At 46.8% G+C, this 25,793-nt stretch overlaps 1 protein-coding gene across 3 annotated transcripts in view; it reads left to right on the top strand.

The window, feature by feature from the left end:
• The window catches only part of PTPN18 (protein tyrosine phosphatase non-receptor type 18), a 41,082-nt gene that overhangs the window by 7,321 nt on the left and 7,968 nt on the right, over positions 1 to 25,793 (top strand). For 2 of the 3 annotated variants that reach the window (XM_077920979.1, XM_077920978.1), the window contains exons 2-13: positions 2,694 to 2,802; positions 5,518 to 5,594; positions 8,508 to 8,603; positions 8,990 to 9,028; positions 9,162 to 9,230; positions 11,218 to 11,280; positions 12,045 to 12,187; positions 14,040 to 14,106; positions 15,248 to 15,343; positions 16,627 to 16,716; positions 19,786 to 19,868; positions 25,081 to 25,418. In XM_077920979.1, the coding sequence (XP_077777105.1) occupies positions 2,694 to 2,802; positions 5,518 to 5,594; positions 8,508 to 8,603; positions 8,990 to 9,028; positions 9,162 to 9,230; positions 11,218 to 11,280; positions 12,045 to 12,187; positions 14,040 to 14,106; positions 15,248 to 15,343; positions 16,627 to 16,716; positions 19,786 to 19,868; positions 25,081 to 25,418 (1,270 nt within the window). The remainder of the gene's footprint in view (positions 1 to 2,693; positions 2,803 to 5,517; positions 5,595 to 8,507; positions 8,604 to 8,989; positions 9,029 to 9,161; positions 9,231 to 11,217; positions 11,281 to 12,044; positions 12,188 to 14,039; positions 14,107 to 15,247; positions 15,344 to 16,626; positions 16,717 to 19,785; positions 19,869 to 25,080; positions 25,419 to 25,793) is intronic. The other variant, XM_028711988.2, reaches the window with a different exon arrangement.

Genomic DNA, 25,793 nt, shown 5'->3' with positions numbered 1-25,793 from the left:
TACATTACCTGCCACTTCTCAGCTGCAGTTGGGGAAAGGGAGGACAGTGAAGTTTCGACATCCCTCACTGGCAGAATACAGCAGAAGCCAGACACACACTCAGCTTGACAGAAAAGTGAGACAGGTCTGGAGCAAATGATAAATATATGTGGGGGGTTTTTTTGGGGGGGGGGAGAGGGAAGGAAGCATGAGCATGCAAATAACAGTATGCTAAAAGGGTGCATGTTACAGGCACGTATACAAATCAGGACCTGATTCAGCATTTCCTCCTCCAGTTCAAGTCTGGGTTCCCCTCACTTTCACAACCCATTGGACAAACATACTGGTTCATAAATCCAAAGCCCCTTCCCTGTGCTTCACATAATCTGTCTGCTTTGGTTATGTTTAAATCACTTTGTGTGCACATTTATTGAAGTACTGGCATATCTTTACCCTTTCGCACCCTTTCGCACAAAAACAGGATATATATATATATGTGTGTGTGTGTGTGTGTGTGTGTGTGTGTGTGTGTAAAAAATATTTGGTTTAGGCTGTCCATACTGGTTCCTACCCCTCAGTGCTGTGCATAGCCAGTTTCTGCAGAGCACACTGAACAGGTTTCCTTTGAGCTTTTGCTAAAGGAGGAAATTGTACATCAGACATAAGCATGGCCAATGCACATCCACAGCATAAATGAGATAGATCAGGATGTACCCCACATCCATGCTTGTAAAATAAACATAGTTGTTCTCTGCTGAACTTTGAAAACTAAGGGCTGATTCACACTTGCCAGACAAACTTGTTATTTGGTGGGTGCACAACTTTGATGCAGGACTGCTGTGATATTAGAAGAGAGGTGTGTCCCACCTCTTTTTTACAGAATCCACAAGCCCCATTTCCCAAAGCCTCCTTGTTTCAATTTTCTTAATGGTATCTGCCACCCAGAGGCCATTAATCCTATTTTCACACTGCCTCAAGAACACTTCTCTGTGTTATATAACCCCTTGCCTGACCTGGTGCTGCCTTGGGTGAAGACCACAGGTAGATAGAGTCATCATCCAGTGTTCCAGTCAGTTCCTGGAAGGAAAGCCAGTGTCATCACACCAGGGAAACCTGCTCTGATGAGGCACAACATGGTCAGATGAACACTGCATGCTCCAGAAATATACTCAATGAGAGATTGTAAGATTTCATAAGTAGCACCACTCTGTTCACTGCCTCTAGTGCTGTCATTGACCATCTGCTGGGAGTCACTCACTTGCCAAAATGGCTTCCAAGCAGTTTATTCATTTACATTCCTTCTATAAGGGTTTCCCCCTTACAGACTACTTTAATTGCAGAGGGGTCTTGATGGACCACTTAATGATTTTCCTTGTTGTTGATGCAACTGTAATGCACTGGGATAGATACTGTGTATATATATTATTTGTATTGCATAGAATTCAAACTGTAATAACAAAATATAATATAAGAAGTGAGATAAGCAAATAAAATGCAATTAAAATCACTGTGGATATTTAATGCAATTGAGGTGCCTTTTCCCATCTCCAACCACAAATCCACAGATGTGCTACAGACCATGTGAAGCTTGTGGACCACAGTTTTGAAATCCCTGCTCCATACCATTTTATGTCATATAGACCTCAGAGTAAAAATATGCATCAGTAATAACAAAACCAATAAAATGCAAAATTCGAAGCATACAAACAATTCATATATATATATATATATATATATATATATATATTTGAATCTTCCATTTCAGAGAACAAGATTAATGCTGGTTCCAATTAATGCTGGTTTTAATTTTATTGTTATATAATTTTATGTTTATAATTGATTAATGATTATTCATTTTGAAACTACATGTTGAAAGTTCCACATGAAGAGAGTTCTGCCTGGAAACTCAGTCCATAAATGCTTTAGATATACAGGAAACTCTCAATTTACACAGGGGTTACATTCCGAGGAACTGTGTTTTTACGTGTATATCGTGTGCATCAGGAACACCATTTAAAAAGCCTGCAAACACCCTCTAAACTTATGGAAACCCTTTAAAGGCAGCCCTTTGAAGTTTGAAAGGATTGATGTTAAGCCAGATGGGTGGGGTATTATTATTATTATTAATAATAAAAACCCTTAAAAAGCACCCCAAAATCCACCAAATTCCACCACAATTGCCCCCTCTAAACCTCCTTGCTCAAATTCCAACTCTCCAAAGGCCCCAAAGGTTGGTACAAAGGCTCATGGGATTGCTAGATGCTATTTTTGTGCCATTGTTGCCATTTTTGCACCCTTTTAGGATCACTTTTTGCCCCCTTTCAGGTTTGTGGCAATGCACACATGTGTGGATGCCCGTGCCCCAAACACGCATAAATGGGATGTTGCCTGTATACATAAATAAAAAGGAAGGTGTGGCAGGGACAGAGGGACTTTGGGATTCCCAGACAGCCTGGCAAACTATCAGGGATGATGGGAGCTGCAGCTGAGCAACATCTGGCAGTCCACAGGTTTTCCCATTCCTGATCCAAAAGCTGCGGAAGAGGGTATTTTTCATTCTTATTCCCCAGAGCCTCCATTAGGCACCAGGAAACCTGCTAAGCTTGTTACATGTCCATTTTTCTTTTTTTATTACCTTGGAGACCTGTTGTCAGATGGAAAGCCAAGCGTGTAAAGATTTTAATAAATGAACGGATGCTCTTGTCTCTCGGCAGGAAATCAAAGCCCGGGCGGCAGCATTCCGGCAACAGCAGGGCATTTCAACAGAAGCTGGGGGCAACAAGGAGAATATCAAGAAGAACCGTTACAAAGACATCCTGCCATGTGAGTTGCCAATGAGGAAATACTACTACTGTGTGGTGGCTTTAATATTGGCATCTGTGGCATGGGGCCAGTTCTGCTCAACTTGGCACTCACTTCCTCTTCTATGGATCAGGCTGTGTTACCACATTCCTCTTGGGCTCCTCCACCCTAGGAGTGCCTTGAATTGTCTTCCATTTGCTCGTGTCACCAGCAAAATATCCAGTGAGTGTTGCCATGTCCCAGGCTGTAGTTCTCGCGATTCAGGGCCTCAAAGCATCAAGTTAGACCCTAGATCCATCAGCTACTCTCAAATTATAGGAATTTTGTGGCAGTCCTATTGACTATAACAATATTGTTTTAAAAGTTTACTTTTTAAAAATCACAACATTCTGAAAAAAGAAAATATTGCATATGAAGAGGAGGTTTCCTTCTTTCTCCAAATATCCATCTTTTCTCTATTGTAAAAATCATGGCCAAGGAATCATTCCAAGAATTAGAAAAATCTGTTTTTCTCTCCCCCTCCCCTGATTTTTTTGTTTTGTTTTTCCTGGGCCTTCACATCTCTAGCTCTATCCCTTTAGCAGCTGCTCACACTGTCCTTGTGTGCCTGACATCATGAGGAACCTTTCTATTCTGGGATGGGTCTTAATGGGTAGGAGAAGATATATTCATTGCAATTAATCTATCCAGGCTCCCACATGTGTGGGTTGAACAGTTTCAAAGTCCCATCCTTGGCAGCAGAATTAAGCATAGGAATTTGGCTGTAAAACCTCATTTAGAGGGAGTCCTGCTATGAAGTAAGCTGGCTCTCCCTTCTTACCCCGCTGAACAAAGAATCAGGCAACTACAGTAAGTTTAAACTTACTGTTTAAAACAGAAGAATTTCTTACTTATAATTTGCATTGGTTCCCAGCAGTGGCAGCAGTAAAAGCTATGCTGGCAAAATACTTAGATTTACAGTACAACCAGCTTCAGGCATGTACCTAAAGCGAGAGCAAACAGAGATATCTCTGCATCCAACGCTAGTCAAAGGAAGAAAGAGAGGAAAAGGAAATACAATATGCTCCTTCCTCTCCCGGAGAGTAGGGGAAATGACATCACACAGAGCCCTCTCTGCCAACTGTATTTCTATGGTCTGCCTATCAGCAATACAGCTCTGTGGGCTTAGCCCCTTCTCATGCAAACTAGCAGGAATGTGCATTTCTAAGGTTTGGCTGCTACTCTTCCACACCTATGGCATCACTGCAGCTCATTTAGTGAGTCTCAGGATTTGGGATGCTGGAAACCAGGGGCAGTAACTGTATCCAGAACCCTGCCCAGGAAATTTAAATAAAGCTCCAAGCCAATCAGGAGGCCAGACTGAGGAAGTTAACTAATGGATGAAAAGTAATCAGAGGAACTGCAAAAAGTGGAAGTTGATACTTTCTAAGGTGTGCGCCTTCATTTTAGGAACGGAACAATCTGCCACTGCTCTCTGGAGGGTGGTCAGAAGGACAGAGTGGTTGTGACGCTAGTGATGATGAGCAGATACTTTACCTTGTTTTTGGTCTGTCTTAGTTTCTCAGGCTCTGCTCCAGGGCTTCCCAGAGGAGTATGGTTGGCCACTGTGAGAACAGGATGCTGGACTAGGTGGGTCATTGGCCTGATCCAGCAAGTCTCTTCTTATGGACCATCTAATTCAGGGGTCCTCAAACTTTTTAAACAGGGGGCCAGTTCACTGTCCCTCAGAGACTGTTGGGGGCCGGGCTATAGTTTGAAAAAAATATGAACGAATTCCTATGCACTCTGCACTTTTTTTTCTTTAATTTTTTTTTGGGGGGGCCCCAAGAGAGTGGGGCCCTAAGCTATAGCTTGTTTAGCTTATATGTAAATCCGGTACTGGGGGGAGGGTGTTGTGCCTTGTTGTGGTGCACCTGTGGGGTGAAACTAAGAAAAAGCGATTTGGGTGGGTGGGTGTGAAGAGAGGTCGGAAGCACCTGTGGCGATGCCGAGAATGGAATTAACGGAGACCCTGGCAAAAGAAGGAAATGCTCAGATGGCAACAGAAATGCAGCAAGGCACTTCCTCCCGTGGCAGGAGGGAGGCGGGCTGCGAGAGGAGGGCCATAGGCCCGTTAGACAGCGGTGGATTCAACAATTGACAGGCGGGCCGGGTTCAGGACCCTGGCGGGCCAGATCTGGACCATAGGCTGTAGTTTGAGAACCCCCAATCTAATTGCTCCAGGAGCTCTCTTTGTGAATAGTGCTATGCACAGATCCACGGGATGAATGTGAAGCAAGACAAACCTGTCCACTTACTTGGGCAATACCTGTGGAGCAATGCTCACCTTGGTGGGGTCTCTCCTAGGCTATCTTCTCAGGGGGGTTGAGGACATACCTCTCAGGGTGCTACTCTCTGGTCAGTCGTCTGTACACTATGACCTTAGGCGCACCAAGCCATGGGATCCAAACAGCACCAGTGGTTCAATGTAGTCAGGGGTTTGGTCACTGACTTCACAATCTCTCTCCTCTTTCCATTTCCTGTCAATTGAGAGCAGGGTTAGGCTAAGCTGTGACCCTCCAGATGTTTCTGGAGTGCAGCTCCGCCCATGCCCTGACCATTGGCTATGCAGCTGGGGCTGCTGGGAGTTGCAGTTCTGAGGGAACCACAGGTCAGATGCTGAGATTCATGTTCTCTCTCTCTCTAAGGCCAGGTGACTATCTGTGGTACTAACTCCCAGTTGTGTGCATCTCACAGATGATCAGACCAGAGTTGTTGTGAACTTCGTGACAGAAGAAGCCCAAGCTGATTACATCAATGCAAACTTTATTCAGGTAACAGAGTCCTGAACCCTACCCCTCCCCATTGCAAACACATCTGAATAGAGGAATTTTCCCAAACTGATGAGAGCTGAAACACTGGCAAGCTTTGTTCCAGATTAAAGCGGGGGGGGGGGGGGGGCTCAGTTCCCTATTATTACCATCCAAAAGATTTTACTTTTGCACTGTGTAAGTGTAAGAATGGCATTGACCTGCCTCCAGAGAAACCTCCCCCCAGGGCCCCTCAGGTCGACCACAAAATGGCACTTCTCTCCCCATCAGGGAGGGAGGGGTGGGTCAAGAGCTACGCCAGGAACAAGGGGGAAATGAAGATCTACATTGGGATCTGCTGCCCCTGGGGATCCTGCCTCACTTTGCCTCATGGCTGGTCTGGTCATGTTTTTATAGGCCTCAGTGACTGGCCTGTGCCTCATGACTGGAAGGAGAAATGCCCAAAGCAGTGGTAAAAGAGGCAGCCAACTCTGACAGCAAGTAGCTTGGCGGCATCTTTTGTGTCAGAGTGACTGAAGGCTCCAGTATCCCTGCAGAGGTGCAGGCAGCATCCTGCCCTTCCCCCAGGTGAAGATGTTTGGAAGCATGCAAGGCCAGTTTAGCAAATGATGCAAAGATCCAGCAGTTGACCTCCATGAAGAAGGGGGGCTTTTGTCCCATAGTAGCCTTTTCATGATTTTATTTTATTTCTCAAGGTAAGCTAGTTGCGTGTCGAGACCCCACAGCCACCCCCTCGTTGGGAAATAACTCACACAAGGACACAGATATTAGGTTTATGTTACTGGGCAAATTTTGGCCACAACTTTATTGAATTACAGAATGTGAGCGGTATTGGCTTAGGCATTGATTGGACCTGACTATAGCTGACTCTGTGCAGGAAGTCCAGTAAGGGTAAGCCACATGTAGGGGGAGCCCTGTTGATGCGAGCCAGCTCAAGCTCCCCCTGGTGTTCCCATCGGGGTCGTGTCAAAGCCCTAGCCCCCAACCGGGCTTCGGACAAGATCAACACCCCCGGATTCCTTTAACGGAATACCCTTAAGATGGAGGGGCAGGTGATGGCCACACCTCCCCTCCCCCACACAAGGTCAAAAAATGCCTAACCGCAACCCTAACAAAGTTGTGACGATTGCTACGAGGTAGGCAAAAGCCAAGTGGCCAGTGCCAATTTGCCAAGTGGAAAAATTCCTACCAGGCCCCTTGGACAACCAAGGCGACCAACCGAAATCCATAGCAAGGCCAGTGCCTAACCTGCAAATAGGGAGGGAGGGTGATTGAGGAAGCGAGCTCGCTCCTCGGTTTAAACTGTCCCAGCCACACCCCGCCGGCCAGCGGATTGGCTGGCTGGTCTCTGACGTGGCCGGGATCCCCCAGGCAATGGGGGACAAAGTCCCCCGCCCCCGGTGGGGAGTGGGTGGCCATGCGGTCCACCGCAACTCCTCCCCACTGGGAAGTGGAGCAGATAAGTTCCATCAGGCACACTAGAATGGCATTATGGCAAAAGACAGAATTGAAGGCTCTTCCTACCATCAGTTAAAAGTCCCAGTTTACTAGAATACATTTCTAGTCCTCATGGTTAAAATTGACAGTGGGATGACAACGTACTCTGTTACGGCAAAATCTGGGTGCGAGGCTGCTCTGCCACCCAGCTCATCGGACTAAGTCCGTGGGTCCCTGCGGAGGAAAATGAGCTCAGCCGGAGACAGGAGCAAGCAGCAGAAGATCCAAGTTTATTGCGCAACAGGTTCAAGGCGAGATTGAACCCCGAGAATGGGGCGACATAGACTTTTAAAAGTTCCCTCCAAGTCCCAGAATACAGTGCACGAAACGTCATGAATACATTTTGGGAAGGTTGGGTTTCATGGATTGCATCATGAATATTTTACACACGTCATGAATATGTTTACAGAGAGGTGGGGTTACACTGATTAACATTTAAGACAAGGGAGGGGGAATGTGCAGAGTGAGGGATATACATAAATAAACATTTCTTGAGTACCGGTGGTGGCAGGACAATGGGACAGTGATATGCATCGTCTGCCACCTGGTATTGCCCGGAGGAAGGGTTAGGCAGGACGATCTGACAGGATTAAGAAGTTCTTGTGTACGTGCCCTGCCGCTTCAGGGATTATGGAGGTCGGGGTGCCATCATGGAGTCCAAAGGGAGCTGAGTTGAATGACACCAAGAGCTAGGAAATCGGAGTTATGGTTGATTTTATATCAATTTCCAAAGGTTTTCTATGCTTTTTGACCTATTCCGTATTGGTGATCAAAAGCGAAACAAAATGGACACATTGTAGCAAGAATGGATACACTCACGTTAGGAATAGGGTGGGAGAAAGGCATAGGAAAGATGGGGCTTATTCCGCCCGCATGAAGACAGGAAAGAGAGCCCTTTATTTACAAGGCAGGGGTACAGTGTGGTGCCTATGCAATGGTGCGGGGGCCCCTGCAGTGCCCAGCCGGCCTCGAACCCCTTCAGGGAGCGGTGGGGAAGGATGGGTACCCCCCCCCCTGTTCCTTCCGTATCATACTCTAAAGACTCTTAGGAATCCTAAATTTAGCGATAAGATACATGCACTCCCCAGGAGCTGACTTAAATTTTCCACATTTGAGAATATTGCTTTGAGAACATGAATGTTATAGAAGTGGACAATACATACCCCAGTTGCAGTTTAGCACTGACCATTCTATTTACAATGGAATGCAAAGTATTTTTGTCAAGCACAAATCAAATGGGTGAATTATCCAAAGCCCTCTGACTCATTCTAATCTCCAACCAATTGCCCTCCCTCTCCTTTGTTTATCCCCACTTATCTTCAAATAGAATGCTGTTCTCCAGCTCAGGGGTGATGACAGGGTGTTCTGCAGAATGCATGATGTTCAGTTCACGTTTGCGATTCTCTTTTCTTCCCACAGGGTGTGGATAACAAGCAGTGCTATATTGCAACCCAGGGGCCTCTTCCACACACAGTGCTGGACTTCTGGCGCATGATTTGGCAGTACAAGGTGAAGGTGAGTTGTCCAGGCAAATCACAAGTAATATCCTAGATATTAAAGCAAGCTCTGAAGTGCAAATTGTGCCCAGCAGATTGGATTGATCTGTATAAGACCAGTTTCTCTGACACCAAGGCATCTGGTGAACAGTCCCTCTCAAAGCAAATTCAAATTAATGTTTCTGCTCCTTTATGGCAGCGGCAAGGAAACCTTTTTCAGCCCGACAGCCACATTCAGGTCTGTGAAACCTTCTGGGCCACATCCCAGTGGTGCCAGAAGCAAAAGTGCACAGAGCAGCAAATGTAAATTTTACCCATGCACCGTAGTACAGTTTCTACACACCCCGCTGTTCTCTCTGGGCCTGGCGTTCTCCACCACTGCTTCATGATGTCCTTTCATTGCAGGTGATTGTCATGGCTTGTCGGGAAGTGGAACTAGGCAAGGTGAGGCCTCCTGAAGGAGAGATGGTATTTGGAGGCTAGGAAGCCTCATGGGGTCTCTCGTCCGGGCCTTGAGGTTTTGAGGACAGCCATGTTACCTAACCTTTCTTGCTTTCCTATGCCTTTTCTTTCTCAGAAAAAGTGTGAGCGCTACTGGCCTTTGGCAGAGGAAACCTTGCATTTTGGATCCTTCTCTGTGGCACAGGTGAGGTTGTTACACATGGACAGGAAGAAGCTGCCTGCGGAAGGAGGATGCTGGCACAGTTCTTCATCAATGCACAAGCACAGGCATCTCCACTGCCAACCTAACCTGGATTAAAGGCCATTTCTTCTCACTAAGGAAGGGCTGGGAATTGTCGTTAAGAACCTGAGAATTGCCTTGTTAGATCAGACCAAAGTCCCATCTCATCTAGCATTCTGATACCAGCAGTCGAAACCAAGCAGATGCACCTGCTGGAAACACACAAGAAGAGTGCAAACATGATGCCCTCCCCTGTTGCAGGACTGGCTGACTATCCTGCCATCCTCATGATGTCATTGGATCCCAGTTCCCATGAGCCCCATCAGCATGACTGATGGCCAGGAATGATGGGAGTTGTAGTGCAGCTATCCCTTAAGGGCCACGGGCTCACTATAGCTGCCACATAGTTTGTGCACAGTCTCTGGTAAAAACATTAGGTCCGGTCGTGACCGACTCTGGGGTTGTGGCGCTCATCTCGCTTTATTGGCCCAGGGAGCCGGCATACAGCTTCCGGGTTGTGTGGCCAGCATGACTAAGCTGCTTCTGTCGAACCAGAGCAGCACACGGAAACACCGTTTACCTTCCTGCCGGAGCGGTACCTATTTATCTACTTGTACTTTGACGTGCTTTCAAACTGCTAGGTTGGCAGGAGCAGGGACCGAGCAATGGGAGCTCACCCCATCGTAGGGATTCAAACCGCCGACCTTCTGATCGGCAAGTCCTAGGCTCTGTGGTTTAACCCACAGCGCCACCCGTGTCCCACAGTCTCTGGTACTTGGAGGTATATTGCGCTTAGAAATTTTGCTCTCTTACCAGACATAATGTTAGAGCTGGCACCCTTGGGCAATTCCTGGGCCCTGGGCCCTTCCACACTGAGCAGCTGGATCTTCAGGCTGACACCTAACATTTCCCACCATGTTCCCCACTGTTGCATTGCTCCAGAGCACAGAGGGAAATTCCTGCCACCCTCAGCCCACCAACATGGAGGCCGGGGGCACCAAATTTCCCTTTACAGGGGGCCCCTGAAACCTGGAACTAGCCCTGCTCATCACAAAGAGATACTGAAAGGCCTTTCTCCCTGGGAGTTAATTCATCTTTTTTTGAGAACCAGCTAAGTTACCTTTGCCATTTCATGTGTCAGCGAACTCCATAAGCTGCATCACATGTTGTGTGGCTACAAGGTGCTTCTTGGATCCGTCCCATACTTAATTCCTGCCCAGTCAGGAATTTGCCTGATCCCATGTCAAACCATTAGTCCGTCTAGCTCAAAATGGGATGTTTAGGGAAGTTTTTAATGTCTGAAGTTTTATTCTGTTTTTAATGTTCTGTTGAAAGTTGCCCAGAGTGGCCTAGGAAACCCAACCAGATGGGTGGGGTAGAAATAATAAATTATTATTATTAGTAGTAGTAGTATTAGTATTATTAAATTGCCTGCACTGACTCCAGGCTTTCAGGTGGGGCTCTTTCCCAGCCTTTCCCTGCAGATGCCTTGGATTGAACCTGGGACCTTCTGCAGAAAGGCATGGTCTCTGCCCCTGAGACTTCTTCTGCAGTGAACTCCATCCATTGGCAAGAGTATTGAGAATTTGGTCAAAGTTCCCGAACCCTTTCACAAAATGACAATCGCCAGGGTTTAAGTTTGTCAGGAAGCTATTTCTCATGTCAAGCAAGCTATCCCATAAAACAGAACTGTGATGGTTAACAAAACACTGTCCAATTGTACCTACATTAGAGATAAGGAACCTGTGGATCTGCAGATGTTGCTGAACTACAGTTCCCACCATCCCTGAGCTTTGGCTACACTGACTGAGGCTGATGGGATTGAAGAGTTCTCTATCTCTAGCCTATATTATAGGTGGGCAGCGTAACTGAGCAAATGAGATGTCTCCCATTTGGGGAGATAAGAATATTTTGAACAACGTGATGGGCGGTTTTCCTGTCTCTTCCTCAGGTTAAAGAACAGGAACTCAATCCAGATGTCATTCTGCGGATGCTTACCCTGACCTTTCAGAAGGTAAAGCTACTCCATGGCACTTAATTGCTAGGCAAGGCCCACTGGAATTGTGGGGCACACCCAAGTCCAGGTCTTGGGGCTGCACTTTATGGCTCTGGGGCCTCAAGGTCAGCTGCATGAGCTGGAAGCTGAAGGAGCAGCAAGTAGAAAGCACTGCTCTGTGGACCAGGCAGGAGCACAAGGCGGGGCTCTGAATATTTATAGCAGGCTTCGTCCTGATTGCCTGGAACCTTATCAGGCCCTATCCCTACTATGGTTGCTGGCAAAATCAGCTTCTTTGCTGCTGAGTGAAGCACCATTCCTTTTGACCACTGTTAAGAGACTGGTGTGCTCCACAAACAGGGGAGAGCGCTCAGAGATCCAGGTCGGGAAATGTCAGTGTTCCTTCCAGATCCCTGCGGCAGTGGCACAGGAGAAAAGGAGCCCCTGCTGCAGTGCAGTCATTTCATTACCACCATCAAATACCAAGGGGTTTGAGACCCACAAGGAATCGTCCAGGGGCAGATAAGGCCTGTGCGTTTAGGGTTTGCCACCGGTGCTGTAGACAGGCCTTCACGGGACCAGAGTTCCAGAGTTCCTTGGTTGAAGACAAACCATTCAATAGTCTTGAAGAATGGGTTTTAATTTGAGGTGGCATCAGGTGCTTGCATTAGCAAACATAAACATGTCAGAGGGTGCAAATGGCTTTCCTCTCCTACCACCTGTTCTGTGTCAGCCCCATTCAGACGTGGTGATATTGATCTGTACCTCTCCCCTCCCCCCAGGAGGAGCGGGAGCTATCCCATTTCCAGTACGTGGCTTGGCCAGACCGGGGCATCCCAGACACTTATGGCCACTTCCTTGGCATGATTGAGCAAGTGAGAAGCAAGCAGGGTGAGAGTACTGTGCCCATCTGTGTGCACTGCAGGTAAGGGGCAGCCCCAGGGCAAAGCCCTATAGACAGACCACACCACAGTTGTGGGGTCAGAGGATGGGTCCTCTTAGAGGATCAGTAACTGGTTAAAGGGAGCAAAGAGCAGGAACAAATGGGCTGTCCCCACAAGTCACAAAGGAGAGAAGCACAGAGTCTCCCAAGGATCTGCACTGAACTTGTTGTGCTTTAACCCATTCATAAGTGATCTGGAGTTAGAGGGGAGCAGTGAGGGGGTCAAGCTTGGGCACACAGCCATATTTTTATTATTATTATTGGTATAATAAATTTTATTACAAGTCCAATAAAAGCCACATTGTCACATTACCAAATTACAATCCAATTAAAAAGAAAGAGAGCCTATTATTCAAAAACTAAATTAATCAATTTGAGATGACTTCCCATGTACTGGCTTTCTGGTTACAAAGTTCTTATGTCTTCCTCCTTTCATAATCTTGATTAATCCAATAACAACAGTTCTGACCTTAATCCTTTGTGACAGCCACTTGTTTCTTGACTTCCATTCGTAATTGCATATTTAATAACTTTTATTTCTGCAAGCAGAATTTATATCCAATAAATTTCCTGTGTGATATGTTAATTCCAGTTGTTTCTTCCTTTTCCCTGCTTTAACTCGATCATAAAAGGCACCTATGCTTCCACATTTTCGTTTTCACTTCTGTTCTCAGAAGCTGTTATTTCCACTGCACCATCTTTGTTTGTCTGAGCGAAGGTCTGGCACTCTGCCATAGCCCCAGGCAGAACTCCAACATATCCTTTCTCTTCCAATACTTAGTTCTTAATGATCTGGTGTCCTGCCACTGCTCTGGTGGATCAAGGAACCATAATCTTAACTGCAATTCAGTGGAAGTTAGAAGCTTCAATCGTATCAACATTCTCACGCAGTCCCATTTCCATTAAAAAATCCATAAATATTATCTTATTCTCTTTGATTTCCTCTTGCTTTTTATCAATCCATTGATATTCTGGGAAAGAGTTGCCGAATCACTGATGCAGCCAAACGTAATATATATTCAGAAAGGGTAAAGGCTCCCCTCCCCCAGTCATACTTCACCTTGTTATGGTGGAAATCTTCCTCTCTCCAATTCAGATCGTTGTCGCTCAGTGGCTGATTTATTTAGCAGTTTATCTTGTCTCCTTAGCCCAGTACATGTCTGTAAATTAGATCCTATTAAAATTCCAAAGTACAGAAGAACTGCCAATAAGCGAAGCGCATTGCACCCAGCGCCTCCTGCCTCCATCTGGAGTGAGAGCCGGGTATCAGAAGATCTGCAGGTGAAGCTCACCCCCTCCCTGGACATGGGGGTGGGGAGCTTATAAGGACAATTGCCTCGTTATTCTTGTTTATACAGTGGTACCTCGGGTTACATACGCTTCAAGTTATATACGCTTCAGGTTACAGACTCTGCTAACCCAGAAATAGTGCTTCAGGTTAAGAACTTTGCTTCAGGATAAAAATGGAAATCTTGCTCCAGCGGCGCGGCTGCAGCAGGAGGCCCCATTAGCTACAGTGGTGCTTCAGGTTAAGAACAGTTTCAGGTTAAGAACAGACCTCCGGAACGAATTAAGTACTTAACCCTAGGTACCACTGTACTTCACCTGCCAGTCTCCGCTACTGCGAAGCTCTGCGCGCATTTTGACAGGAAGCACCGGAAGTCCACACTGCCATTATATTTATGGGGATGAACCAAGAAGATTTTTCTGAAATAATTTCTTGAAACAAAATGGCAAAGTGTTCTCATTTGTGTTGCAATTCCTGGCTGGATGTGATCTGAAAGAAGGTCTGTTATTTTGCAGACCCTCTCTCACCCTCTTTCCTCCTCTGCAGTGCTGGCTGTGGCCGGACAGGTGTGATCTGTACCCTGGAATACATACGGCAGCTGCTCCTGAAACAGGTATTTCTAGGCAAGTCAGATCTGAGGGATGGAGGATTGAGGAAGCTGGGTGGATTTGTTCCAATATTTCTGTCTGTTGGAACAACAAATATCGGAACGATGTTTGACCAGACACTGTTGCTGTTTTCTTGTTTAAAGAGTGACTGTGTGTCTGGCTATTTCTTGGCTGGCTGGGTGGATAGGCAGACAAACGGACAGACAGATGGATAAAATGTCATGTAGACTTTGTTTTTAAAAATGGTGTTTAATTGAAATATGATTAGAATTTGATTTTAATAGAATTTGCCCCTTCTTCCCCAAAAGAGATGGAATTCCTGAAGCATCTCTGTTTGGAATATGTTCGGAATAGAACCAGGTGTGACGAGTGCCTGTTCTGGCTTTGCCAGTGAGTGTGTGTTTTGTAGTGAACCTCTTGCTACATCTGTGCATTGCATGCAACACTTTAATTAAATCTGTTTTCTATATATGGCAGAACTCTGGACATTGTTTATTCATTTAGAGCATTTGAACCCTCCTCAGCCAAAAAGGCTCCTGAAACAGCCTACATATAATCCATGGAAACAAGACTGTCCCCTCCTAGGAACCAATTCAGTTGTTCATAAACTAGCTTATCAGAATAAGACTATTACTTACAAGTAGTTTTGTTTTTACACTTGGAGGTGGGGATAAGTGTTCAAAAATATAACCTTTCTCCAGCCGTCTGAGTTGACACAGTCCATAATTTCATATATAGCCTCCATCTGTATATAAAATGAGGAACAAAAATGTCCCTTGGAGAGGACTATTGCACTGCAGAGTCTCAGCTCCCACAACAAACATCAAGATACAGTACTTGGTAGATCCCTGCAAAATTCGCATCTTCCCTTGCCTTCTGCTTCTTTGGGGAAGATACCTCTTATGATACCCTCACATAGCTCAGAGGAAACAGCAAATGAAATAGGGAGTAGTAAAGCAGAGTGGCAAATGTGGGAACCCAAATGAAGGTCCTTGAGTCAGATATCATGCAGCCCTGTATCAGGAAGTTTTTAATGTCTGATGTTTTACTGTAAGCTGCCCAGAGTTCCTGGGGAAACCCAGCCAGATGGGTGGAGTATAAATAATAAAATTATTATTATTATTATTATTGCCGACATTTCCCCAGTTCTCCTCTACTTTTCAGAGAATCCCCCCGCATTTCAGTATTTTTGATGTTGTCCTAGAAATGAGGAAGCAGAGACCAGCTGCTGTTCAGACCCAGGTGAGCCCCCGCAGTCATCGCTCCTGTCCACACCAATACATTTTGCTGCCCGAAGCAAAGATGATGTGTGTCCTCACAGAGTTCCCCAGCATTCTAAGATGGCTGGACTGGCAGCTGAATCTGGCAAAGGGACGGCACCAGTAGCTAGGCAGGGGTGAATTGCCCTGGGTGGCGCTGGGCTTGCAGGGTACCCAAACCACCACATCGCTCCCGGTGCCCTCTAGCTGGATGGCGCCCGGCAGGGACGCAGTCACTCTGGCAGCGCACCCCATCCCACAGTGTGCCCTCCCCCATTGCGCTGCGCAGGTGCCCGCCTCAGGCACTGGTGGGGCTCACTCCAGCACTAGACAGTACCCCACACTGCACCAGGGGGCAGCAGACTAATTTAGTGTACAGGCTCTTTATCTTCATATCTTGGTATTTGGTGTTCCTAAAGCAGGGGTCGCCTCGAGGGCTTCACCTGATGTCCCAAAAGGCTTCTGAGCTCCCCTGATGCTCTCACCACTTAATCATGAGGGGCTGAGGGTGGTTACCTTTTCTCCCTTGGAAAACCCACAGAGCTGAAGGAGGAAGTGGGAAGGCGGATGTTTTTCCCACCTCCTCTTTGGGCTGCATGGGCTTCTCAAGGCTCCTATGAATTCTTTGCGATCCAAGTTTTGCCCGGTCCCTTGGAAAAGCAAAGTGAGTGCACACGTCCTCTCCTTCTGTCAGTTGTGGGTAAGCTTTTCTGGGATTGTAGGATGCGGGTGGCGCTGTGGGTTAAACCACAGAGCCTAGGGCTTACCGATCTGAAGGTCTGCAGTTCGAATCCCCGCAACGGGGTGAGCTCCCATTGTTCAGTCCCTGCTCCTGCCAACCTAGCATTTCGAAAGCACATCAGAGTGCAAGTAGATAAATAGGTACTGCTCCAGCGGGAAGGTAAACGGCATTTCCATGCACTGCTCTGGTTCGCCAGAAGCAGCTTAGTCATGCTGGCCACGTGACCCAGAAAAACTCTGTGGACAAACGCCAGCTCCCTCGGCCAATAAAGCGAGATGAGCACTGCAACCCCCGAGTCGTCTGTGACTGGACCTAATGGTCAAGGGTCCCTTTACCCTTTATCTTTAGGACTAGAGAAGGCATGGCACCCATGGCACTTGCTCAAAAATTCCACTGTGTCCATGGGCCTCAAAAAGTTGGTGACCGCTTCCCTCGAGTGTGGCTGAACCTTAAGGGCATTCGGAGCTTCCCTTTATAGATCAACGTTCTCCTCTCATATCTCATATCTCCTCTTTTCTTGGCAGGAGCAGTATGAGTTTGTATACCATGCGGTCACTGAAATGTTCCGGGCTGCCCTGAGTTTATCTGACTCAAACTATGAAAACGTCAAAGAAGTAAGAGACAAATCCAAACTAAAAGCAACACTGGAGTTACTGGAACTTCCCACATAGGGCAGCTTTTCCTCATTCATCTGTGAAAGTTGGCAGAAGAGGTGGGGGGTGTTGTTGTAGTCCTCAGTGGAGATCAACCCATTGCAGTTTCTCCTTGGATTGCTGTTTTGATTGGGGAATCTGAAAACAGACACTTCTAGCCCATAGACCTCCAGTTTTTGAGGGGCATAAATTTCTTCATGAGTTTTAATCAAACTTGACCAAATATTTAGTTGATCCTTCGAAGCCTTTCTGAGTTATATTTGTGAGCTGAATTCATAAATGTCACAGCAGATTCCTGAAGATTGTACCTGCAGTTGTGGCTTTAGCTCTCATAATTTTGTTACTGCAAATATTTCATTTTCTTCAAGGAACTCAGGGCAGCATACATGGTCTTCCACTGCCCCATCCTGGCCCCTGCTTTAAGAGCGACTATCCCAAGGTCACCCCGGGGGGTGGGGGTGTTATACCTTCGTGTCCCAGGTCCACACTGGCTTTGAATGCATGTTAAGAAGAGGAAAAGGACTAATCTTGGTTTCCCAGGACAACTGCAATGCTATCCCCTTCCTTTTTTGCAGGGGTTGAAAAACTGCAGCCCTCCAGATGAACCTCAGCCAATATGGGCAGTGGGCAGGGATGATAGGAGTTGCAGGCTGCCTTCACACGGCATGTTTAAAGCTCATTTCTTCCCCATTTTAAGAATCCTGGCAATGGAGGGAAAGATACAGGCAGCTACTATAAAAGCAAACCCAGCTAGCTGTCTTTCTCTCTGTCTGTCTCTGGCACACAAGTGCAAGTGCACACATTCCCCTGCCGGGAATCTGTGCTTTGAGGAGGTTCCTCTTTCATATTCACTTCCCCCCAAAATGGCCTCTTATCTTTCTGATCTACTAACTGGGGAGTTCCAGCTGTGTAAGTCTGATACCACAAGAATCTGGAGGCTCTGTGGCTTTAGGTTACTTTCTGTGGGCTTGGGAGAGGCAAAAGTGACAGCAAAGTGAGTGAGATATGATGGTGGCCCCATGGGCATAGGTAGGATTTTTGTTAGGGGGACAGAACCAATGTGATGGGTCAGTTAGTTAAGTATTTCTATTGTTTTACTCGCCCCCCCCCAGGTTACACCCATGGGTGGCCCAGAGACTGGCATTTGAAGGCCCCTCAGGCTCACAACTGGGCAGGGAGACAAGAAGTAGCCCATCAACTGCTTCAGACTTTTCATAGCCAAGCTTCTCAGGGCTTGTCCACATTTGAGCTGGATCTTGCTTGGAGACGACATTTTATCCTTTTGAATTTGGCTTCATTAGACCAGTGCACCCGCCAGTGCCACAGCTATTTGGGGGGTGGGGTTTGCTCTGGGTGATGCCTCCCAAGGGGCACCATTGAGGCTCCCAGCCTGTGTGTGTATGCAAATGCACGTGGGGTGCCATTACTGGGTCTTTGACCCGAGTGAAAAAAAAGCCTAGCTTCACCGCTACACACACAAACACACACACACTTCAACTGCAGTTGAAGATCAAAACTGCTTGCTCCCATTCACACCAGTAGGTGTTCCCTTTTTCCTTTCCCCATCTTCCAGTTTGTTGATTCACTTTTTAAAATTCTGAACAAATGGCATGTGTGGAGAGATCAGCCGAGCAGCAAACACTTTAAACATAATTGTCTGCCCAATAATTGCACAATCCTTGTGGGAATGTACACCTCAATAAGGGGGGGGGGTTAATAGAGAGAGGATTAGGTGGCGCACATTGGAGCCAGAGGGGAAGAGAAGTAAATGGGCAGCTGTAGCAATGGGGAGGAGGAGGAAGGGGCCCCACTGAGAGGGCACCGTGGCTGAGGAAGCCTCTCCACCCCCCAACAAGCCCTGGAACTGCCACTGAATGGGTGTATCCCTCAAACACAAAATCCCCAGCTAGAGGGGAATACTGGAAGACTCAGGGCCGCCCCAGGAAACTGAAGGCTGACAAAGAAAGCCCTTCTTCACCCACTGCATAGAAGGAGTGCTGGCCACCGGCTTGGATGGCTTTAAAGAAGTAGACCAATTCATGGAGGAGAAGGCGATCCATGGCTACCAGCCGTGATGGCTCTGTTCTGCCTCCGCTGTCGAAGGCCAGATGCCCCAGTAGACCAGCTGCTGGGAATCCCAAGTGGGGAGAGTGTTGTTGCACTCCAGTCCTGCAGGCAGGCTTCCCATAAACATCTGCCTGGACAATGGGTGAGCAGAGCGATGGACCTTTGGCCGGACCCAGCAGGACTCTTCTTCTATGTAAGAAGGGTGGCAGGAAAACTACCCTTCCCAGCAATCTTCCCATCCCAGCCTTATAGGCAGGTCAGTTAAGTTCTGTGCATGAAGGCTGCTCCAGGGCCTTCTTCCAGTGTAGCGCTTCTTCCCCCACACCAGCCACACCTGGATTCGGAAGAGACAGAAGTGTTTGTAAATGAAATAAACAAAAATTAGCTTGTTTTCTCCAAGCAACTGAAATCTGTGTTTGCTTTGGTGGGTTTGTCTTGCTACTATATAAAAACCAAGTCTTGTTTTTATACAATTAAACAAATTCTTAAGCACAAACACAAACTTTTATTTTACATCATCTGCGTTAATAGGCACACTGGCTCTGTTCCTATTAATTTCTGAAGGGGTGAGCAGCTTGGCAAGGGAGCAGGGAAAGCTCCTTTCTGTGTGACTAGGCAGTCTTGACAAGGTTGTATAGCAGCCGTCCTAAGTTCTGGAACACATAGGAGGTATAAGTGATGTTGCAATAGCAGTGAAAAACAAAGAGCTAATTTTAAAAATAAATGAATGCTCACATGAATGCAGGAGTAGCTGGCCATGCAGGCGGGGGCTGATGGGAATTGTAGCCCCACAACATCTGAAGGGTATCCCGTTGGCTACTGTAGATTGAATGTGTGTGTGCCACCCTCTCAGAAGCACACAGACGTGGCTTCCTGCAAACTTCCTGCTGTAGGATGTTCAAACAGCTGTGTTGGCCTAAATCGTCCCTTACTTCCTTTCTGTTCTTCCGGATTTTGACACAGAACCGTCTTCCCCTCTATGACGACGCCCTCTCCCTCCGACACCTGGCTGTGGCCCCGCTCAAACGAAGCACCGTCCTCCACCGGTAAGGAAGGCTGAGGGAGCCTTGAAAACGGCAGCCCAGCCGTCTTGGTTTGGCAGGAAAGCAGAGCCATGCTTTGCAGTGACACCCGAGATGTGGGAGTTCTTCTCTGGGGAGGCCCAGCTGGTGCAGACTTTGGGCTGCCTTAGGAAAGGGGTCAGGACCCTCCACATTGTACAACAGGGTTCTTTCCCCCCCCCCCAAACCGGGTGCTGGTTATACATTTTCATATTTTAAGATGGTAGATGTGATTATTGATTATTCGGTTGCCTGGTTTTATGCTTTGAATGTTTATGTGGAGCTGTAGCTCATTTTGGGTTTATTCAGTGGAGAATGGCAGACACTAGTATATGGGTATTATTATATATAATAAAAAATACGGACTGTATTACAGCAGCTGTGAGCGCATCTCTCTGACCTTGGTACTCACTATTTTGACATCCTTCAAATCACAAAGCTCAGGCTCGGACATGTCAGAGGGGCATATGAAAACCATCACTTGGGTGAAGAAGTAAAGCCCTGCCTCCTTCTCATCCGTCAAGCCTTCCTCAAGACATACCTTTCCAACTGCAGCTTTCAGATTACCTCTCCTCCCCTTAATCCCTTATCTACTGCAGTCTGCCTTCCACCAATCAGTCTAGGGACTTGGATCGAGAAGCTTCCAGGCAGCCAGCTGAGAAGCACAAAACAGAGGCCTGGAAGCAGAGGCAGAGCATGGCTTGGGGCTGGAAGGCACGAACAAAGAACCCCAGCTTCACAGCTCTGTGATATAAGGAAGGAGCAGCAACTGCATGCAGTTCTTCACTAGGAAGGAGGAGAGAGAAACCCAAAAAACTGTGTGACCACAGCTATAATAATAATAATAATAATAATAATAATAATAATAATAATAATAATAATTTATTTATTTATTTATACCCCGCCCATCTGGCTGGGCTTCCCCAGCCACTCTGGGCGGCTTCCAAAAGAATATTAAAATACTGTGATACATCAAACATTAAAAACTTCCCTAAACAGGGCTGCCTTCAGATGTCTTCAAAAAGTCTGGTAGTTGTTGTTCTCTTTAACATCTGGTGGGAGGGCGTTCCACAAGGAGGGCGCCACTATCGAGAAGGCCCTCTGCCTGGTTCCCTGTAACTTGGCTTCTCGCAGTGAGGGAACCGCCAGAAGGCCCTCGGTGCTGGACCTCAGTGTCCTGGTAGAACGATAGGGGTGAAGATGCTCCTTCAGGTATACTGGGCCGAGGCCGTTTAGGGCTTTAAAGGTCAGCACCAACACTTTGAATTGTGCTCGGAAACGTACTGGGAGCCAATGTAGGTCTTTCAAGACCGGTGTTATATGGTCTCGGCGGCCGCTCCCAGTCACCAGTCTGGCTGCTGCGTTCTGGATTAGTTGTAGTTTCCGGGTCACCTTCAAAGGTAGCCCCACGTAGAGCGCATTGCAGTAGTCCAAGCGGGAGATAACCAGAGCATGCACCACTCTGGTGAGGCAGTCTGCAGGCAGATAGGGTCTCAGCCTGCGTACCAGATGGAGCGGGTACACAGCTGCCCTGGACACAGAATAGACCTGTGCCTCCATGGACAGCTGTGAGTCCAAAATGACTCCCAGGCTGTGCGCCTGGTCCTTCAGGGGCACAGTTACCCCATTCAGGACCAGGGAATCCTCCACACCTACCCGCCTCCTGTCCCCCAAAAACAGTACTTCTGTCTTGTCAGAATTCAGTCTCTCTTTTTTTTATAAGATATTTATTAAAGTTTTCAATATTAATACAATAAGAAAAAATCAAAAAGAAAAAAGAAAAAATAACAAAAATACAAAAATTAAAATAATTAAAAACACATAAAATTTCCATAACTTATTTTCCATTAACGTATTTCCCAGACCTCCTCCTACCTCCCTTTTTTGTATTCCAATTCAAATTGTTAATTCGGCAAATCCTTGTCAATAAATTTTAACCTGCTTCTTTTTAATTCAACAAATCCTTATGTTCCAGTTCAAATTGTTAGTTCATCAAGTCCTTATCACCAAAGCCTTAGTTTTACCATATTTTTCTTTATATAACCTGCTTTTTAACTTTATCCAAACTTAATTCTCGTCCAAATCTATATAACGGTGCTTATTCTTAAAACATTTCCCTAAGGTCGAAAGAAGGTTCCCTTCCACAGATTTCCAGTTCTCCTAGAAATAAGACAAAAAAAAGATTGAACAGAAAAGCAACTTATATCATGTACCCTTCCCATTTTTCATTCCACCCACCCCCCTTCCCGGTTTCAGTCCCAACAGATCCCAAAATAAAACCATCAACCCGGTGACCTTATGTCCGAGGCTCTTAAGTCTCTCTCCTGACCCCTCTGCCAGTCTCTTTGATAGTCTTTAATATTCAAGACCAAATCTCGATGGGGCTCCCGCCCTGCAGCATCCACGTTTCTTCCAGCCAGGCCTACGTACTTGAAAGTAAGGCCTATAGGGTATTCCACATCTTGTTTCATTCTCCTTAAGATTCCAAATGTCCCTATAGCTCCAACTTCCAACTGAATCAAATTTATAATCCAAGTGTCATATGATCTCCAGATAAGGAGATCTCTCCATTTTTCATTTTCTAATTCAGGCCAGGCTTCCATCTTCAGAGGTTTGTTTCTTCTTATTACCATCGTATCAGGCTTCAGGTTACAGCTGACCTTTTGCATCTGCAGGGTTGGGTCCCCCCCTTTTTTCTCTTCAATGGCAGCATTATTCTCCTTCTCAATTTCCTCTGTTTGTTCAGTAAGTAGAAATCCTGTACCAAGTTCTTATCAAGTTCATTGCTAGAACTGGCTCTTGTGCCCAAGGTTGTAACATTTGTAGTCAAAACACCTATTTGATCTTGCAACTTTCCCAAGAGAAAGAAAGTCTTGTTCAGTTCAGACTGTATTTCTTTACCAACTGCCATTCTTAAACATATCAAGGTCAGAAAACAATTTCTCAGCTGGTTCTTAATGCAATGTCCCAAAACTCCCTCTAGGGGGATTTAAGTTTCTTTTAACTCCTTTCAGCACAGAGCCAAAAGTTCCATACGTTAGATTGTAGCAATCCTTCCTTCTTTTAAAACATAAAATTGTAACCAATACTTACATTGTAACCAATATAAGCAGCAGAGACAAAATCCTCTTTTTGTATCTTGACAGCTAACTTGACAGCTGTCAAATTGTTCAATTACTCCTAAACCGGCTCTCACGGACCACTCCCGGGTCCAGGGGGGGTGGCACGTCGGTTTTTAAATTTAGTTCTTCTCCCGCAGGTTCCCCTGCTTCCAAATAAGTTTTCTTGTAATTTCAATCAGTATAATTAAAATCTTTTATAAAAAGTAGAGTTCTCCACGACCTTAGTTGGAGGTTCTTTGCTTTAAAATATTTACAGAAAGGGGAGGCAGACTTCCTGGTTGTACCTTCCCCGATCAGTGTCGAATTTAAAAATATTTAAAGGATCCAATTTCCGTACTACTCACGGGTTGTTGTTTTAAAGTCCCAACTGTTCCAGGAAAAGGCAGCGCTCTCCGGCAACAGCAATGCGGCTTCCCTCCACGGAAATAGCCGATGACTCTCAGCACCGCGCCGCTTCCCCCTCTTCACTTCGGAGCCCGTTGGTGGGTTCCTTAGTGGGTTGGGGGGGCGCTAAAGGTCCCATGGTCACAGGCTTCATCCGCCTGTGATTTTTGAGAGGGTCCCCGCTTTGCCGCAGCAGATACGACCCGTTTCGCGCAGAGCTGATCCCTCCAGTTCAGAGGGAGGCAGCCACTGCCGAAGGCGCCACCCCGGAAGTCTTTGTCAGGATTCAGTCTCAATCTGTTAGCCGCCATCCATCCTCCAACCGCCTCCAGACACTCACACAGGACCGTCACCGCCTTCACTGGTTCTGATTTGAAAGAGAGGTAGAGCTGGGTATCATCCGCATACTGATGAACACCCAGCCCAAACCCCCTGATGGTCCTCCCAGCAGCTGCATGTAGATGTTGAAAAGCATGGGGGAGAGGACAGAACCCTGAGGCACCCCACAAGTGAGAGCCCAGGGGTCTGAACACTCATCCCCCCCCCCACTTTCTGAACACAGCCCAGGAGGAAGGAGCAGAACCACTGTATAACAGTGTCCCCAGCTCCCAGCCCCTCTAGACGGTCCAGAAGGATGTTATGGTCGATGGTATCAAACACCGCTGAGAGATCCAGCAGAACTAGGAAACAGCTCTCACCTTTGTCCCTAGCCCGCCAGAGATCATCAACCAGCATGACCAAGGCAGTTTCAGTCCCATGGTGAGGCCTGAATCCCGACTGGAAGGGATCCAAATGGTCCGCTTCTTCCAGGCGTGCCTGGAGTTGTTCAGCAACCACTCGCTCAATCACCTTGCCCAAGAATGGAAGATTTGAGACTGGGCGATAGTTGGCCATCATGGCCGCATCTAAAGATGGTTTTTTAATAAGCGGTTTAATAACCGCCTCTTTCAGTGGGTCTGGGAAGGCTCCCTCACGGAGGGAAGCATTCACCACCCCACGAAGCCCATCGCCCAGCCCTTCCCGGCTAGCTTTTATAAGCCAGGATGGGCAAGGATCAAGGAGACAGGTGGTTGGTTTCACTCGTCCAAGCAGCCTGTCCACATCCTCGGAGGTAACAGATTGGAATTGACTTTTGCAATTTGACTAGACAGGACTCTAGCACTCTCCCGCCCCGGCCCTGCTCCCATGGTGGCGTCTACCTCTTTCCGAATCTGAGCAACTTTATCTGCAAAAAACTTTGCAAAATCATTGCAGGAGATCATGTGGCCCGTACTGGGCCCCGATGTAACAGGTGGTTCCGCTAAATTGCGAACCACCTGAAAAAGTCTCCTGCTGCTGTTTTCTGCAGATGCAATAGAGGCGATGAAGAAAGTCAAAATGGAGAGGAGGGCAGGGGGTTCCTCTGGAAAAATCCTAGGCTGGGCTACAGCTGAGAAGTAAAATTACCACAAACCCTTCCTCATGCATAAGATTTCTTAAAGCAATTATTGTTCCTAAATTGTTTTATACTCCTCTGCAGTGGAAATAACTAAAAGAAATCACTTGAGAAAATGTACATGTACATTTTGTGCATTACAAATATGCATCCTTTAAAAATATATATACCGGTAACTTCAGTAGCCTGACTCATAAACTCTTTCCCTTCGCCTTTTGTGGAGATTTCACATAAACCTCTGTGTTCCCTGATCCAGGAGCATCTCGGTGCCGGTTGACCCTCAGCCCACATCAGCGCCAGAACAACCGCCCAAGCTCATCAGGGACATGGGTGATACCTATGCGGTTGTGAACAAGCTCCGGCGAAGTGGACTGGGCGCTTCTCCTCCTCCTCCTGCTCCAGGCAACGAGGCCCCGCTTAGTGGAGAGGGACCCCTTTATGCCGCAGTGAAGCCTCGGATGAGCAATGTGCCCGACACCTTGGCAATTGACCCCAGCGCCTTTGTAGGAGTGCAAGCCAGTCACTCGCTGCCTGGAAGCCCCATCCACCGGCCAGCTTCTGCGGCAACCTGCGAATACGCCCAAATTAACCCAGGTGATGTGAAGTAATAGTTTGTGTGCACTTAAGAACTTGTATAACTGTATAACAATAAGACTTAACATTTATGCAGTAGTTTTAAGTGCTCCAGTTCTTTTATAGTAATAATAATTTTATTATTTATATCCTGCCCATCTGACTGGGTTTTCCCAGCCACTCCGGGCAGCTCCCAGCAGAATAGTAAAAACACAATAGAACATCAAAGATTTAAAACTTCCCTAAACATTATCTCAGTAACCCTAACATCAGGCCTGCAAGATATGGCAGGTCAGCGTTATCATCTCATGTTGCAGACATGGGGGAAGGGATGCCAGAGCACACCTACTTGACAAAAAGGGTCACCTGGAACTGGTGGTGACACTTGCTGTTGAG

This window comes from Podarcis muralis, chromosome 17, assembly GCF_964188315.1.
Source record: "Podarcis muralis chromosome 17, rPodMur119.hap1.1, whole genome shotgun sequence".
Lineage (NCBI taxonomy): Eukaryota > Metazoa > Chordata > Lepidosauria > Squamata > Lacertidae > Podarcis > Podarcis muralis.
Note: the sequence above shows the minus strand (reverse complement) of the source record. Positions and strands in the feature narration are given on the sequence as shown.